At 39.2% G+C, this 17,188-nt stretch overlaps 1 protein-coding gene across 8 annotated transcripts in view; it reads right to left on the minus strand.

The window, feature by feature from the left end:
• Nek10 (NIMA related kinase 10) overlaps positions 1–17,188 on the minus strand; it is a 190,356-nt gene that overhangs the window by 117,699 nt on the left and 55,469 nt on the right. For all 8 annotated transcript variants that reach the window (XM_076868669.1, XM_076868661.1, XM_076868640.1 and 5 more), the window contains one exon: positions 5,799–5,874. In XM_076868669.1, the coding sequence (XP_076724784.1) occupies positions 5,799–5,874 (76 nt within the window). The remainder of the gene's footprint in view (positions 1–5,798; positions 5,875–17,188) is intronic.

Below are 17,188 nucleotides of genomic sequence, written 5' to 3' on the forward strand. Positions count from 1 at the left end.
TCAAAACCCCAAAGCACACATCCATTAGTTTTAATTCTTGACACATGAGATGAGTCCATCAATTAGCAGGCAGTGTAGTGCAGTGGATAGAGCACACACTTTGGAATCAGGCCGAATAGTTATGAATCCAGCCTCTTCCACTTACTAGTTATGTAATGTTGGATAAGATTACTTAAACCTCCCTTAAGATGACTTAATGGTCACATCTAACAAGGAGCTCTGAGGATTAAATAACCAGTAAGTGCATTTATCAGTGCCTCTCACTTAGCAAGCTTTCTGTAAGTTGTTTGACAAATAAAAATAAGCAAAACTGTGTGGTTAACAACATAAGGCTAGACATGGTGTGGTGGGACCACCTTAATATATGCTCTCTAGTAGTTTCTATTTAGCAGCTTCTATTTAAATTCATGAGCGCATGTGACCTATTCCACAGAGTCTTTAAGATGTATTTAGAATTCAATTTGTACAATTAAATCCTGAGTTCACTCAAAATTCCCTCCTATCTAACCTTAGCAGATAATGTAACAACTGCATGTTGTGTGTGTGCCTTCTGCAAGAGACTGGGGATGCTGTGGGGGACCCAAATCTTATCCTGCCAGGCTACAGAGAAACCATAACAGAAGAATTACAGGCAAAAGCACCAGCTTACCGACTTGCTCAAAGCACCATTACCGGAACTTCAGAGCCTGTAGGCCTCCTGTCTTTGCATGCCAGGAGCATCTCCCTTCCCTTTTATAGTTCTCAGCTGCTTGGGCCTGGCTGCTAGAAAAAAAACCCTCTTCCCTACCATAAACAAAGCAGTGACCCAGGAATCCAAAAGAGAGACTGATAAAGAAAAGGTGCTAGAAATAACCAGAGCATAATGAATTCTTCTTACTGTACCTATTAAGCCACAAACCTGATTCTGAAGCACCATGCAATCTATACATTCAAAGGGGGTACTATCCTTTCAAACGTTAAACCAACAGCACATGACAATCACTCTTATAAGGGCATGCTCAGCATATGCCAGCCCAGCACTAAATATGCATCACCTCACTTAAGCTCATAATAATCTAGGAGAGGGACGCTTTTGTTATACCCAGGTTGTAGGTGGGGAAACTGAGGCACAGGGCTCTGTCATTTGTAACTCCCAACAGCAGACCTAGAATTTAAACCCAGGCAGTGTGATTCCAGACTTTGTTCTCTTTGGAACAACCTACCAACCTATATCTATCAATACTATATTTTTATTCCTATTATGCTCTTATTTTTAAAATTCCTCTCTTGCAATTTCCCTCCGGGCCAATTTATCAGTCATAGAAGAATGCTTCTCTCAATAATTAATAATCATCCCATGCCTCATTGTTTCAAAAATGATAATATCCTACTTGATCTCATTATTCACTGTCCCAGTAACTAGAGAAGATTTAAAAATAAAATAAGTAAATGGAAAAAAAGCAATAAAACAGACCTCTCATCAAGGTACTTACTATCCCAAGCTCAAAGTATTCACGTCAGCCTTCAGTGAGGCAAAAGCAAGGAAAGTTCAAAGATATGTTAGTTAATACCTTTGAGCCCAATAAAAATGCACACTGATTTTTTAATATTCTATTAAAATGCAGAATGGCTTATTTTCACTTAATTATTCAAAATACTAAGATTTGCCATTCTGTGCCTCTGGGTCCTAGAGAAACCGTGGTGAGCAGAGGAGGCCAAAGTCCTGTTCCCATGGAGCCTGTGATGCACCAAGAGGTATGCAGGCACTCCTCAACAGGTCCTGGGATATGTCAGGATGGGCCCATGGCATGTTGAGGATGTGCTTGATATGACAAACCTATCAAGGTCACGGCTCACTCATACAGTACGGAAGAGCCTCTGTTGTTTACCTTTGGGATGGAGTGGCTGATAGAGCTGTGGCTCACTGCCACTGCCCAACATTTCAGGGGTATCTCACACACACATTAGACCCGGAAAAGATCCACGTTTAATGTGCAGTTTCCAGTGAATGCATGCTGTATTCACACCGTCGTGAAGTCAAAACATTGTAAGTCAAGCCATCCTAATCAGGGGCCCTCTGTACAGCACAAGGTCAGACAGAAGCAAGGGCTTTGGAAACCTAAAGCAAGATCCAGGAATTGAATCCAAACAGAGGTTGCTATTTGGGGCCGGTGGTCAGGAAAAACATTTAAGCAGGGACCAAAAGGAAGTAAAAGAGAAGATTTTGCAACTATCTGGAGGAGGAGCATTCAAGGGAGGAGCATTTTGGAGATCTGAAGGAACAGGAAGGGGAAGGATGTGAACCAATGAAAAAGTTCTTACAATAAAAAGGATTACGGTTTTCCTTATAGCACGTTATTTTGGGCATTGTTCAAAATCATGCGAATATTGCATCACTTGTGCAGCAATTGTTTCTCACGAGTCTATAAAGTACCCAACTCTGGGCTCAGTGCTGGGGATGGTGGTTAACAAAATCATCACGAACTATCGAAAATAAATGAAAAATTCAACTGTGTGAAGAAAAAGTGTAGGGAATGTACAGACCAGAAGAAATGTGCCTTGTCGATTGGGTGGGGGTTTCTTTCACCTGAGGAAAGCAACATTCTAGTTGAGAGCTCAAGAATGGGTAAAAGTTCAAAGGAGGACAAGTGGGGAAAGCGTTTTCTAGGTAAAGAAAGCTGTGTGTGCAAAAACCCTGTGTTCAGAGAGAGCCCAGATGGAATTATCAGAGTAAAGTCTGGTTTGAGGTAAAGCAGAAGAAGGTGGCTGGGGCCAGAGCATGCAGAGATGAATTCCTGCAGTCATACTAAGAACTTAGTCTTTACATAAACAATCAGAAGTCACAGAAGTGTTTAAAGCATTTAAAATTCTCTGAGTGTATAATTTAAGATTTCTGAGTGCATAATAGCTTCCTTAAGAACTTGAGAGTTTACAGATGGTATGGGACTGCTGCACTTTGTCTCTACTTGCTTGGGTTTACCTACAGGCTTAGTTTGATCGACCCAGGAAACACTTCACCAGCTTTTCTGCTAATTATCTAACTTCATAAAGAACAATAGAATTTTTAAGAATTACCATTCCAGGAAAAGTCCCATTGTTATTGCATCATACCTGATTATTAAATCCCAAATCTGTGTTCCACAAAGAACTAGCATGAAATGATTCCCAGAGCCCAAAACTCTAAAATCTGCTGTGAAAATGTAGTTGAAGATGGAATACAACTTTTGTTCTCTGGAGTTGGAGTAAGAAATAGAGATAGGGAATGGAAATCAGGGCCATATCTGGAGATTATTTTTCCTTGAGAAGCATAACCAAGGCTTGCCTAATAAAGAATCAAATTAGATAAAGAAAAGGAGATTTTTTTTTTTAGGGAGCTTCTATTCCAGTATAGCCAGTCCAGCAATGTGCCTGCAAACCATTTATCCAGCAGCTGCAAAAAGAATAAAGAATGCTCCAAGGAGCTTCCTACAAGGGTTGATGGAGAGACCCTTCTCCCATATCTGCCGAAACAGAAGCAAAGGGAAAGGGCGAAATGACATGAGAACGTCAGGTTCACCCGACTTGGACAGCCTGGGACAGAAGTTCCCCTGGACCTCAGGTCCATGTTTATAGGTTCAGAAAAACTCAGAAGGATTTAAAAAAAAAATTAAAGGGTAAAGGGACAATTTGAGAAAAGGCAGAAGGCATGAGACTCTGACCACTGACGGTGAGATTTTTTTTTCAATTCATAAAAATCAGAGAAAAATCCCCAAAGACTATATGGAAAATTCAAAAGAAACTGGACATGCCAAACAACTTATTGGGATCCATACTAAATTTGAAACCATTAAGACCTGAGAAACTGTACTGCTGACACTGCTGGGTCCCCTCCCACTCCCATCTCAGGGCGTGTCCAGGGCAGCCTATGTCCAACAGTATAAGATCCTGCTGAGCCTGTGACAAGGGCTCCCACTTGTGATTGGGGAACAAAGTACCTCTCACCTAACACACAGGACAACTCTAATAGCTCCCTAATCACCGTCCCCAGTAACACTCCCTGGCCCCGATGATTGTGGTTCACACTACTAGCTGCTTCCACGTCGTCTCTTCCCATGTCCCCCACCCCAGTGTTTCCTGGGACCCCCTCTCACACAAACCATTTCACTTAGCCTTTGTTTCGCAGGCTGCTCCTGGACCCAAACTAAGACCACGAGAGAACAGCATCTTTTGACTTTGTGTGCAGGTGAAAGAAAAGCCAGGAAAACAGATAGCAGTGAGTCCAAATTCATAGTAAAACCCAGAAAACAGAGCATTTCTAACAACTGGAGGAGGGGAGAGGAAAGAGGAGAAAGAAAAATGTTAAAGGCATTTAAAGGACCAAAGGGCTCGATGGGAAGATGAATGGTGATAAGATACGCTGCACACGTTATTAAAACAATCACAACACCGATATGAAATAATAGCCTGTCTATACTAGTAGGCTCAGCAAAACTAACACTTTTGTTTATTTAAAAATTAAAGGAAATTTGTGAATCCATCTTTGGGATAAGAAAGCAAAAGAGTTATCATGCTCCGGATTTCTTCCTAAACACTATAAATTTTCTGACATGAACGCACACAAAGACAAATTATACTATCATATTAGCAATTCTGAACTTAATTCAGAGGCTTGGTAACAAAAATCTGCTTATGCCAAATATGATCAACTGAAATTTAAGTTTGTATCTTATTTGTTCTGCAACTTTAACAATGGAATCTGTCCAGGAACATAGGATTAGTTAACATTTTGTGATAAAATTTTCATTATTTCTGAAAAAAAGTTCAAAGCAAAGCAAAAACAAAAAGCAAAAAAAAAAATTATTCTTCTAGCAACAAGCAACGTATGGGTCAGCCTTGTGGTTAAGAGGTTAAGTATATGGATAAGCTTGCAGTTTTGGAGGAATACTAACTTAGCTACTACCAATCTTTTTGCATCTTCTCATGGGGCTTGTTTCAAAAATAAAATATAAGGAAATTCCAGTAAAATAAACGAAAAATCACCCTGTACAATTAGCCTCAATAACCATGTCATACAAGGATTTTGTAAAATGGGGCTGTTGTTCCCAGACATTTCCAACCTCCTTCAAGAAGATTCATTTTCAGTTCTGTCACCAGGACTCAATTTACGACAGTCAGTTAGATTTTATAAAGAAAATGGAAGTGTCTTGACTGATTGACCTGTTGGATCAGATTTAGGAAGAGTTCACTGAAATTGGCTCTTCTACTGACTCTTGTATCTGTTTGCTCATCTCAACAGACTCAGAAAAACCATATGTGATTAGCAAAAGAAGAGTCTCACTTTGTATAAGTGGCTTGCAAACGAACCCTCAAAGTGTGCTTTAAGAGCTAGAAGTGTCTCAGTTTGTCAAAATATAAACATTCACTTGCCCAAAACACAACAGACTTTGTACACATATGTCTAACCATATATGTCATCATTTATTCAGGCAAGCAATAAAATTTATTGAATACTTATTTTTTTCCCCAGGTAGCAGAATATATAGTAGCACACAGAAATGGTTTCCCTGCCCTTGAGTGTTTATAGGTAGGAAAGGTAAAAGTAGGTGCATGAAGTCAGTGCAGAGAAATGCTATCTGAGAAGAAAGATCACTTTTGCGGCTGTTGTTTTACACACGCAGAATTCTGATCCACGATTCTTTTTGGGTGTATTACCTGGGTAAAGGAAGAAAACTTACTGGCTTCCTTTCCTGAAATTCCCTTTTCTTTGCAAGCCAAGGATAGAAATGAAAGCCCAAGCTAGCGAAGTATGCTACGGAGATCCGGAAGATAATCATCCTTACCAAGAATACAGGATGGTTCCAACGACGGATGTGAGCTTACTGTTTTCTTGTTTTTGCTTTGCCAGGCCAAAGTCAGCTACAAATCACAAAACAAAATAATAGGTTACTGGGCTTTTCCAGCATTCACATTGTCCCCTAGCTTTCCACATTCTGCACCGTCACTACCACACTTCCCAGCATGAGGCTTGTCTTTTTTTTTGTTTTAATTTATATATGACAGCGGGATGCATTACAATTCTTATTACACATATACAGCACAATTTTTCATCTCTCTGATTGTACACAAAGTATATTCACACCAATTCGTGTCTTCATACGTGAACTTTGGATAATAATGATCATCACGTTACCCTCTGTCAAAATGCCTTGTGTGCCCGTCTTTACACCACTCCTGATTCCAATGAAGGGTGCACATGATGCTTTAGGTTAGACCATACTGCTTTGGATTTTGGCATGATGAGGTGTGTCAGTTTTTAAGAACCTAACATGACCTAAACTGGGTCATGTCCTTGTTGAGCTTGTGATTTACCTTTTTAGGTTATCCTTTATCATTTTCAAGTTAAATTGAATGACACTTAACATTTTGGCATATGGAGTCATTACTGCATCTGGTCAAAAGAAAAGTAAGGTAGGCCTGAACCTCATGAAATTAAATGGCTTCTATTTGTACCAAGTCACACTCTCTGTAAAATGCGGATTGACATCGTATAGGATAGTGTTGAACAGTATAATAGTAACATTTGAATAATTTAATATATGAAAAGGTCATGTATTCTAAAGAGATATATACAGTATAATATTGAGCAACTGATGTATATTTTTTCATTTAAAATGGCACATGTTTATTTTCATTTTTTTTAACTTTTAATTGACACAATGATTGTACATATTTATGGAGCCCAGTGTGACAGTTCAATAAATGTATATAATTCATCATGATCAAATCAGGGCCATTAGCATTTCTCATTCCTTTTTTAATTTAAATTCATTTTTAACTGTTACCTTAAAACATTAAAAATTATGTATATGAATGAGGTAATGTGATGTTTTGATACTTGTATGTATTGTGTAATGTTGACATCAGGTTAAGCATATCTCTTCAAACATTTATCCTTCTTTTTTGGTGAAAATATTCAAAATCCTCTTTTTTGCTTGTTGATGGGGTACATAACAGTTTTGTACAGTCATCCTGCTCTGCAACGGCACACAAGAACTTCTTACTCCTTTCCCACTGCAACACAATACCCATTCGTCAACCTTTTCTCCTCCTTCCATCCTTTTTTGACTCCCCAGCCTCTGGTAACCACCAGGCTACTCTAAACAACTAGGAGATTGACATTTTTACTTTCCACTTATGAGTGAGATAATATGGCATCTTTTTGTGCCTGGCTCGTTAAACTTAACACAATGATCTCCAGTTCCAGCCATGTCACAGATGACAGGATTTCATTCCTTTTTACGGCTGAATAATATTCTATTTTGTATGTGTACCATGTTCTTTATCCATTCGTCATCTGATAGACACTTGGGTTATTTCCATGTTTTGGCTCTTGGGAATGGTGCTGCAACAAACATGGGCGTGCCGATATCTCAAGTGCACTGATTTCCTTTCCTTTCAGTATGTACTCAGGAAGGAAATCGCTGTATCATATGGTAGTTCTATTTTCAATGTTTTGAGAAACCTCCATACTGTTTCCCATAATGGCTGTACTACTTCACACTCCCACCAACACCATGGAAGGGCTGCCTTTTCTCCAGATCCTACTCAGAATTTTTATTTTTTAGTCTTTTTGATAACAGCCATTCCTCCTGGGATGAAGTGACATCTCACTCTGGGTTTAATAGTAACCCCCAGATGATTAATGATATTCAGCATTTTTCATATATCTATTGGCATATTTTGTTCATATACCTGCTTTTCATATACCTATCTGCATGTCTTCTTTTCAGAAATGTCTATTTAGTTCTACTGCCCTTTGATGTGGGTTGTCTGGTTTGTTACAATGAGTTTTAGATAAGCAAGATCCACGAGACAGAACTTGATATTGCTTATCACTGCAGATGATAAATACATGTCTTTTGATGCATGTATATGTGCACATATATGTGTATGATTAAATATATGTATTTATACCTGCATATCTGTAGCTGTATATGGTTCTCCTATGTTCGGTACCACCAGTGAAAAAACTGGACATATTAGAAGGCTAATTAATATAAGGTATTTTTAACAAGCAAAGTGGCTTACTACCACCTTTCCTTTCCTCTATTCTGTATTACAGAAAGCTCATTGTGATTTAAAAATCAAGCAATCACTACACAGAAGAAATGCAATAGTATTTCAATATTTTTAGGGAGCTCACTATAATTTTAGCACACATAAAGCCTTGACCAACTTAAAATAATACTTTGAGTCCTAACACTACCTAAAAATGAGCTTATTTTTATAAAAAGTGAATTGATTTTGAAAAGCAAATACTAAGGATGGTTACAGTGATTTTATTTACTCCAGTTAATTTAGATAATGACAGAAACGTGGACAGATGTCTATAAAAAACACAGATGGTTGAGAAGTAACCTTTAAGAGCGCCAAAGCTAATACTGTTTGGCCATTTGGAAGATTTTTGTAATAGCAGGAAATATTTCTATTACTTTTTCCTCATTGGTGATCATATTTGGAGTGGAAGAAAATGTTTTATTTCAGAAACTGTGGTCATAAAAGCATTCATGTGCTGTAATACGAATTCAAGGAGGACAACAGAAAACATTTCACATACAGCATATTATGAGAAAAAGATTATCATTATTATTTTTTTAAAGCTCTCCTTTGATAGAACAATCGACACAGGAAACATTAACAATGACTGGCCAGCTATGTGGTACGCCACAGCCCGCAGCTGTCAGCCCTCAAATACAAAAGTCATCTGGTCTCTGGTTGAGCCCCTAGATTCTTGCTTTGTCATTTACTGTCTCTGTGACACTGGACACACCACTCGGCTTACTCTGATCTTTCAAAAATGGCCTCTAAAACTCAAGGGGGGTTGCTCCGAAAGCAACAGGACATGAGAAGGCCTTGGAAATACTGCACGGATGCAGACATTCTCCTCCCTCTGCACAGGGGACTTAGCTGTGCAAAAGCGTGTGCCCATCACCTGCGTGTGCCAGGAACTCCCAAGTTCACAGCCCAGCCACACCAAGGGCCAGTCTTTGTCTCAGGTTTCTCCTCCAGCCCTATAAAGCACCTGCCATTTCCTGCTCAAGCAGAGGACATCTCATCGTCCCCATTTTCTGGGCTTGAATTCTCTGCCTCTTCTCCCTGGCTCCTCTATTCATTGCCTCACCAGCTCTTGTAGGTGAAACTTTGATTTCTGTGACCATGGTTTAAAGGTGCCAGGAGCCCAGGGTCCCTCTCTCTGCCTGCAACAACCTGGGTGTGTGCTTCATTAGAAGGTTTTTTTCTTCTAATCCAGTCCACAAATCCCCTGGAATCCACCAAAGCCCTGTCTTCGGTACAGCTGGTCCCTGGATAAGTATCAGAAGCTCTACTGCTTGTTATTTTTTTTTTTTTAATAAAATCTCCAGCTACCTTATCTGGCCTTCAAAATTGTCTAATCACTCATCAGTTCTCTCAGTTGTCCAACACTGATGACCCATGCTGCAGGTACTGGGCTAGTTTCAAAGATCTTAACCAGGTCAGAAACCACCAATGTTGACACAGACCTGAGGAACTAGTGGTGGAGATATATGTTAAATAAAGAATCACACGTAGAAGTGATATAAAGGTATCTTTATACTTTGACAAAATCGGGACAGGTAAGATATATGGTGTTAAGAGACTCGTGTACGAGGCCATTGCCTGTAATCCCAGCGGCTCGGGAGGCGGAAACAGGAGGATCATGAGTTCAAAGCCAGCCTCAGCAAAAATCCGAGGTGCTAAGCAACTAAGTGAGACCCAGTCTCTAAATATAGTACCAAAATGGGCTTGGGAAATGACTCAGTGGTCAAGTGCCCCTGAGTTCAATCCCTGGTATCCCCCTCCAAAAAAAAAGAGCTAGAGAGAAAGAAAGAGACTCTTATAGGGGAAACAATTGATCAGGAAATTCTCTGTGACAAAATGCCAACTGAGTTAATACCTGAGGAAATTCCCTGATCCAAGGGAGGGGTCTGGTGAACCAGGGGACCTTTCACCATGCCACCTCCTATCGTCCCACAATTTCCCTCCCTAGTGTAGACCCTGACCTGAATGAGGCAGAGGGAAGGCGTTTCTCTCAACAGCATCGTTACCTCCTAATTTTGCTGACAGGGAGCTTCCGAGTAAAGATTTTAATACCTGATACAAGAATGCTTTCTGAGTTCTGGGTAATTCTACATCTGTGGAACTCAAACAGGATATCTACCAGCAGAAGGAGATTCTTGGGAAAACTAATGTCCTTATTATATGTGGGTCTTCTAAATCATCTTCCAGTGTGGGCTTTGTTAACAGTCACTATCATTTGGAATAATGGAACTTAACGCAGTTCCCTTATTAAGAAGAAATGCTAAGGGCCAGATTGTTGTAAGAAAGAACAGGAGGTCAAGGGCAGTCTTGTGTTCTCTGTGTACTACACACACACACACACACACACACACACACACACGCACGCATGCACGCACAGCATGATGCCATTCCTTTTGCCCTTGGACATTTCAGAACTCCAAGTTATTTGGCCTTGAACTGTGGGCTGCACCCTCCCCTGGCTTCCCTGGCTGAGGCTTCTGGACTTGAACTGAGACATGCTACCAGCTTTTCTGTTCTTCAGCTTGCCAATCACTTACCATGTAACCTCCCAGCTTCCAAAAATCACATGAACCCATTCCCCTAATAAATGCCCCAATGGTTCTATCTCTCTGTGAAACCCTACTACACCCACCAAAGGTGTAAGAATCTTCCAAATATTTCAGAAACTGGATCTGACTGAATTTTTCTTCAACATTCCCTCCTTATTTTACAAGACACAATAACAATACAAGGTAACTGTGATGAACTGAATACAATGTATTCTTATTTTCTCGGTAACATGAGGACAATATGCTGATTGAGAAAAGTGTGGTGGCCATCCTTCCCACAGCAGATGTGTGAGGGTAGAGAACCAAGTGACTCGATATTCTATAAGTCTCCCCCCCTCTCCTTTGAACCAAAGACACTGTCCAAGCTCCTCGCCCACCGAGGTCCCTATTCTCTTGCCACACCGGACATCTTGGTAGCATCCAAGGGCACTGTATTTCTTCTTGTCCACAATCTTGCATTTGCCGTGCCTCAGTCTCAACTGCTCCTACTTTCCCTGCTTAACTCCTCACCCAAGGCTGCCTCAGGCAGAGTTAGTCATGCTTTCCCCTGTGTGTAACAGTTGGGGTGGACTACGTCATGGCTCACCAGTATGTTCTCAAGATGAATGCAACCTCACACCATTAATCTGACTTTCTTTGACCCATAAAATCTGAGCAGAAGTGGCACATGACACTCATCTGCAGAAGTGCTAGAGCCAAGGTATGTTGGCCATGTTTTCTCTGCCCCTGCAACGTGGAAGCAGGAATAAAGGCAGGTGTGGGCGGTCTGGGTCTCTGAGCACTGCCCCCTGACTGACCCACAATGGACACACTGCACAAGCAGGAGAGAAGCCTTGTTGTTCTGGGGGTGGGCACACTTTGTGAAGAGTCAACAGTAAACATTTCAGGCTTTATGGGCCACACATGGTGTTTGTTACATGGTCTGCTTTTTAACAACCCTTTAAAAATAAAAAACCTTTCTTAGCTCACAAGACATATAAAAACAGGCCATGCCTGGATTTGCCCCACGGGCTATAGTTTGTGGCTGTTCCCATCTGCTGGGGTTTCCAGGTCATTACTGCGGTACAGCATGCCCTGGCCTGACTCACAGAAGAGTACCGTGCACCTGAGCTCTAGACCTTCTCATCCTGAGTTTCGTGAAGGTAGAGCCGTGCCTGCTGTGTTTTTCCTTACTCCTGCAAGATATGACAGTTCACAAAACAGCTGCTGAGTGAATAACTGGAGTCTTCCCACCAGGCTGTGAGCTCAGGGGGCAGAAAGCATGGTGTTTCATCTTATTTCCATCCCCACAGTACCTGATATATAATGCCATTTGAGGAGCACTGAAGCCTTTGGTAAATGCAACAACTGAATCAAGCCTGGCCTTGTTGTTACCATCAGCAGCCGTCAAATGTCACTTGAGAAATAAAAATATGTGCAACCCGTTTGCTTGCAGAATGAGCAATGCAACCTCCCAAGTCAGGTACTAAAGGCATGTCTGAAACGGCTAACTATAATTGAGTGAGTTCTGTGCTTGCTTTTCCTTTCTTTCTTTCTTTTGTTAATATTTTTAGATGGACAGAATGTCTGTATTTTATTCGTTTATTTTTAGGTAGTGCTGAGGATCGAACTCAGGGCCTCACACACACACATGAAGCAAGTACTGTACCACTGAGCCACAATCCCAGGCCTCCTCTCTTTTATGTCTGGAAGCAGAGGGTGCGAGGGACATGAAAGATTTACATGAAAATGTGGAAAGGCCATAAAGTGTGAAATAGCAGGTTTGAGGGTAAGTTCATGTTATCCCACTTCCCACCAGAGTCATTCTGCACTGTGATGACACGAGGTGGATGTTATACTTGGCAGGGACAACACTTTGAGCAGACTTTGTGTTTTCCCAGTGTGCTGCTGAGTCAGAGTTTGTTCCCTCATGTGGCCTCAAATGCTTCAAATAAATGCAGGAGCGAGAGTTGGATGTGTGTCATGGCACATGCCATTAAAAGGTTTTTAGGCTGGGGGTGTAGCTCAGTGGTAGGACGCTTGCCTATCATGCATAAGACCCTGGGTTCTATCCCCAGCACCACAAAAACAAAACATACAAAAGATCCTCTTTCGAGTGGAAATATATTTATACATTAAAAGCAGATGACATTCGTAAAAAAAAAAAAAATGCATACTAACTATGTTAGTACTTTCCGCTCTGCTTTCTCATAACAGCAAGTGCCAGCCAGCATGCTTACTATAAATTATTGCAAACCAATCTCAATCTTAAAAACATTTAACTCACCTACATTGAGAAAACGAAGGAGAATAAATTTTTAGCTTTCTTAAAGCCTTATTTTTTGTTTATCCTGTTCACATTTTCAATGTACTTGGTCCTGTGCAGCTCAAACATCACTGGGCAATTCTGTGCTTCTTTTCTGGAAGCAAATAAACCTTCCAGCGCAGGAAGAGAGAAAAATAAAACAGGACAAGGCTGCCTCCTGGTGGTGGTGAAATGCTCTCTCACCCATGGCAGCTAGCCTGTTTTCATGTGTTTTATGAATTGCAACTATGTATGCTTCAAACTCCCCAAATATGGGAATTTGGAATACTTAGTTTCAAATTAATGTTGTAAGATTTTAATGTAACCATAAACCTTCTTATCAATAGTGATAGACACTGAACAAAATATCAACATGATTCTATTTTAAATATTTTTTAAATTTTTTATTCTAATTTGTTATATATGACAGCAGAATGCATTACAATTCATATTACACATGTAGAGCACAAGTTTTCATATCTCTGGTTGTATACAAAGTATTTAAAATATTTCTAAATGGAAGTATTATGAATTATTTTTGTCATAAAATCATTTTATACTCATTGAAAATAATGGTGGCACATAAAATCCCTGGCCATACAATTGGCTTAGTAGAGAAAAATTGGACTAAAAAATTGGACCACTGCTTCTTTACTTGAGGCTTCTTTACAGCCTCAATAAAAAGCCTTAAATATCGAAAATAATTTTTAATTTAATAACTCCTAAATAGAAGTCTGAAAATATTAGTAAGAATAAGATTGAGCAGAATGCAATTCAGGATCAAGCTAAAAAAAAAATATTAAAAGTTTGCTTACTCTTATAACCCAAAGTAACTTTTTTGTAGGGAGCCCCATATGACTTGAGGACAGACAGAATTAAAAAGTTGGACAGTCAATATAAAATGGTTTATTTTATTAAGCCTAGAAGACTTAATGCATCTAGTCTGTCTTTTGGGTTAAAAGATGAATTGAACATTTTTGTGTTTACCTCTTCAAAATCTCAAAACCTTGCTAAAATAAAGGAAGGGGTTTACTTGGAAGTCTTGCTTTACAGAAGGACAGTAGCAGAGGATAAAATAATCCAACGAAGTTTGGGAAGTTGGAAAGTAGTGGGGGCAGGGAAGTGACAGACTCAGCAAAGCAGAAGTCCTGGTCTATGGGTCTGGGCACAAGAATGCCAAAATGGGAGTTCATCCACCCTACAGAGCCCAGGGACATCAGGGAGGAGGAGAGCAAAGAGCCCAGGCTATAGAACTGAGATCAAGTCCTCAGGGCCCCTCCCACATCCACACAGTCAGGAAATTAGGTACCCTCTGCTCCCCACAGAAAACAGATTTACTTTTCCAAACAAGCTGAACTAGCAAGGTACCAAGCAGCATAAGGCTGGACCCACAGGAGTTCATTGAAAGTCAGTGAACTTAAACCCCAAGTTCCTGAACTGCTCCACACTGCTCCCAGACGGACAGCAGTCACACGTCCATTCCTCAGCATGGGGCAATATGCTAGAGGACCATTCTCTGGAAGTTTAGATAATGACTTGGGGTCTCCAGAGGAAAACTGCCATCATGCTTTGATGAAGTCTACCAGGCCTCAACTGGAACTCAGGCCTGACAACAGCCCTTTCATGCCACTCTCATGATTATTAAAGGCCAGCTCAGGATCACCAGACAGCTGAGAAGTACCTCCTCCAGGAGGAGAAAGAGCTCAGACTGAGGGTGGGAGGAGGAATAAAGAGAGACAGAGACTCAGATAATACAGAAACAACCGAAAGTCTCGGGGGGGGGGGGGGATTTTTACATATATATATATGGATATCTACATATAGATACATATATATAAGTATCTATATGTAGATATCTTTGTATACATATATAGATATATAGAAAGAGATAAATATAGATTATATAGATATCTATATAGATAGATAAATACAGATAATATCTATTTGGATAAATACAGATATATAGCTATATATAGATAGATATAGATGTATAGATACCTATATGTACATAGATATAGACATCTATATCTATCTATCTATCTATCTATCTATCTATCTATCTATCTATCTATCTAGATATCTCCTATTCCAAGAGAATGAAAGCAAGAATTCCATGGAAATGGGACAAAGAACAAGATGAAGTTTTGGAAAGTAAAAATGTGATTTTAAAAAATCAAGTACTCAATAGAACAAAAACTAAAGTTGAAGAAATAATTCTGAAGTTCAATAAAAGGATAAAGAAATATAAACTAAGAGAAGAACTGTCTTAAAAATAAGGAGGTCATTTAGTACGAATTATACCAAAGGACAATGGAAGTTCTAGAAAATGAGACAGAAGAAAAGCAGGATGAAAGTAGTAAAGAGATAATACAGGAAAAATTCCCAGGGCGGAAGTTTTTACATTTCCAGATTGAAGAGCACTCCTGGTTCCAGAGGCATTGAAATACAAGATTCACCCACAGCAGTGGGAAGAGGGAGCATCCTGAAAGTCTCCAGAGAGACGAAATGGGAAGTGGGACAGCACTGGATTTCCAGCAAAACTAAATACGAGAACATGGAAGGAATGTCTCAGAGTCTGGAAAGATAATAATGTCCACCTGAGAATGAGGGTCAAGTGTGCAGGGCTTATAAAAATAGTCTGGGGCATGGAACATCCAAAAAATATGACTCAAAGCACTCTTCCTTAGGAAAATGCTAGAAGATACATTTCAGAAACAGAAGAGTTTTTTAAGAGAGAGAGAGACAGAGAGGACGTCAGAAACAGAGACACCAACCGGAGAAAGAGCAAACTAAAGTTCTAGGACAATGGCTGTCATGGAAGTCACCGTCAAGCTTGAACTACAAGGACATAATACAGAGAGGGCTTTTGTAATCCTCTTGGAAGATACTGGAAGAAGTAACACTAGGTACACAGAAGACTAGGAACACAAACAAGAAAGAAGGCCATTATGAACTCAAAGAAAAACAAAAAGGCCTATGGGAAAGTTTATTAACACTGAACAACAATTACACAGTAGTAGTAAACATGGAAAATGAGCTTACACCAAAATTGTGCTATAACTGTATTGTCAGGATACATTGGCAAGGAAGAATAGGAAAAAAAGAAAATTATATCCTAAACTGTCACAATAAGAAATCGAATACCATAAGAGCTTAAAAACAAAAACAAACAAATAAAACAAAACACGAAAAACAAAAATTAAAAAGATTGCAAACTTTTAGGGTTTTATTTTTTTGAGGGACAGAACTAGAAGTTTCAAAGGGGGTAACTATTTTACTATTTGTAAACTACTAAATAAAGTTAACATAAATATAAAAACTAATTAAAGTAAGGTTAGAAAGACATCAGGCTACTGCCATAAAGATTAAATAGTATATTTAAATGTAACCAGAGGAGAGGATTATAACTAAACTGAGTAAAAAAGTGAAATAGGTAGCTATTACTTAAAAAAAAATCACCTGAATACCCATTTAAGAGAATTAAACAGATTTGTTCTATGATTCTCTTTCTCTCTCTCTCTCTCTCTCTCTCTCTCTCTCTCTCACACACACACACACACACTTGCTATCGAATTCAAACTCACAATTTATAATACTCCTTATTAACTTAAAAATTAAGATCCTTTTATGTAAATAAATTATAAAAACTCTTAAGGAAAAAAAAGATCCAATTTGTAAAAAGAGAAAAATTTAAAAACTCATAGTCAACAAAATTATAATTAATTTCAGATGATTAAGCAGATGTGTATCCAAGATGAGGATTCACAATTACTTGATCTCTCTTGTTTTTTACTTCACAATGGACTGGCTTGGAAATATTTCCAAGTAACTTTGCATAAAGAGTTATCCATGGTTTCTATTTAGGGTAGGATTTTTAAATTTTTTAACTAATATAGGATGTTCCACTTATACAAATCTAGACGTTAATCAATCATTATTCACGAAGACATGGTTATGGAAAATGCGTATATTTGGAATGACTTCTTGAGTTATTGGTTTCTTGTAAAAGTAAAGGACCCAGCTTTAGATGTCATGTCTGTCACCTCAACTTAAGGCATAGTTTCCAAACTGGGTGTGTAAGACAATCAATCCATGGAGGAGAAAGGATCAGGAAAATTATTAAAACTTATAATTTTATTTTTAAATGTAACCCATTATATTTTATTTAGGTACAAGTTTTTGTGTTCTATAGAATCTTTGTACAGCAATATATGTATAGAATTTATTAATAAGCTGACATAGATGGACATGGGTCTCCCCACTTGTTGTCCATGAGCGT

Source organism: Callospermophilus lateralis, chromosome 1, assembly GCF_048772815.1.
Source record: "Callospermophilus lateralis isolate mCalLat2 chromosome 1, mCalLat2.hap1, whole genome shotgun sequence".
NCBI classification, from domain to species: domain Eukaryota; kingdom Metazoa; phylum Chordata; class Mammalia; order Rodentia; family Sciuridae; genus Callospermophilus; species Callospermophilus lateralis.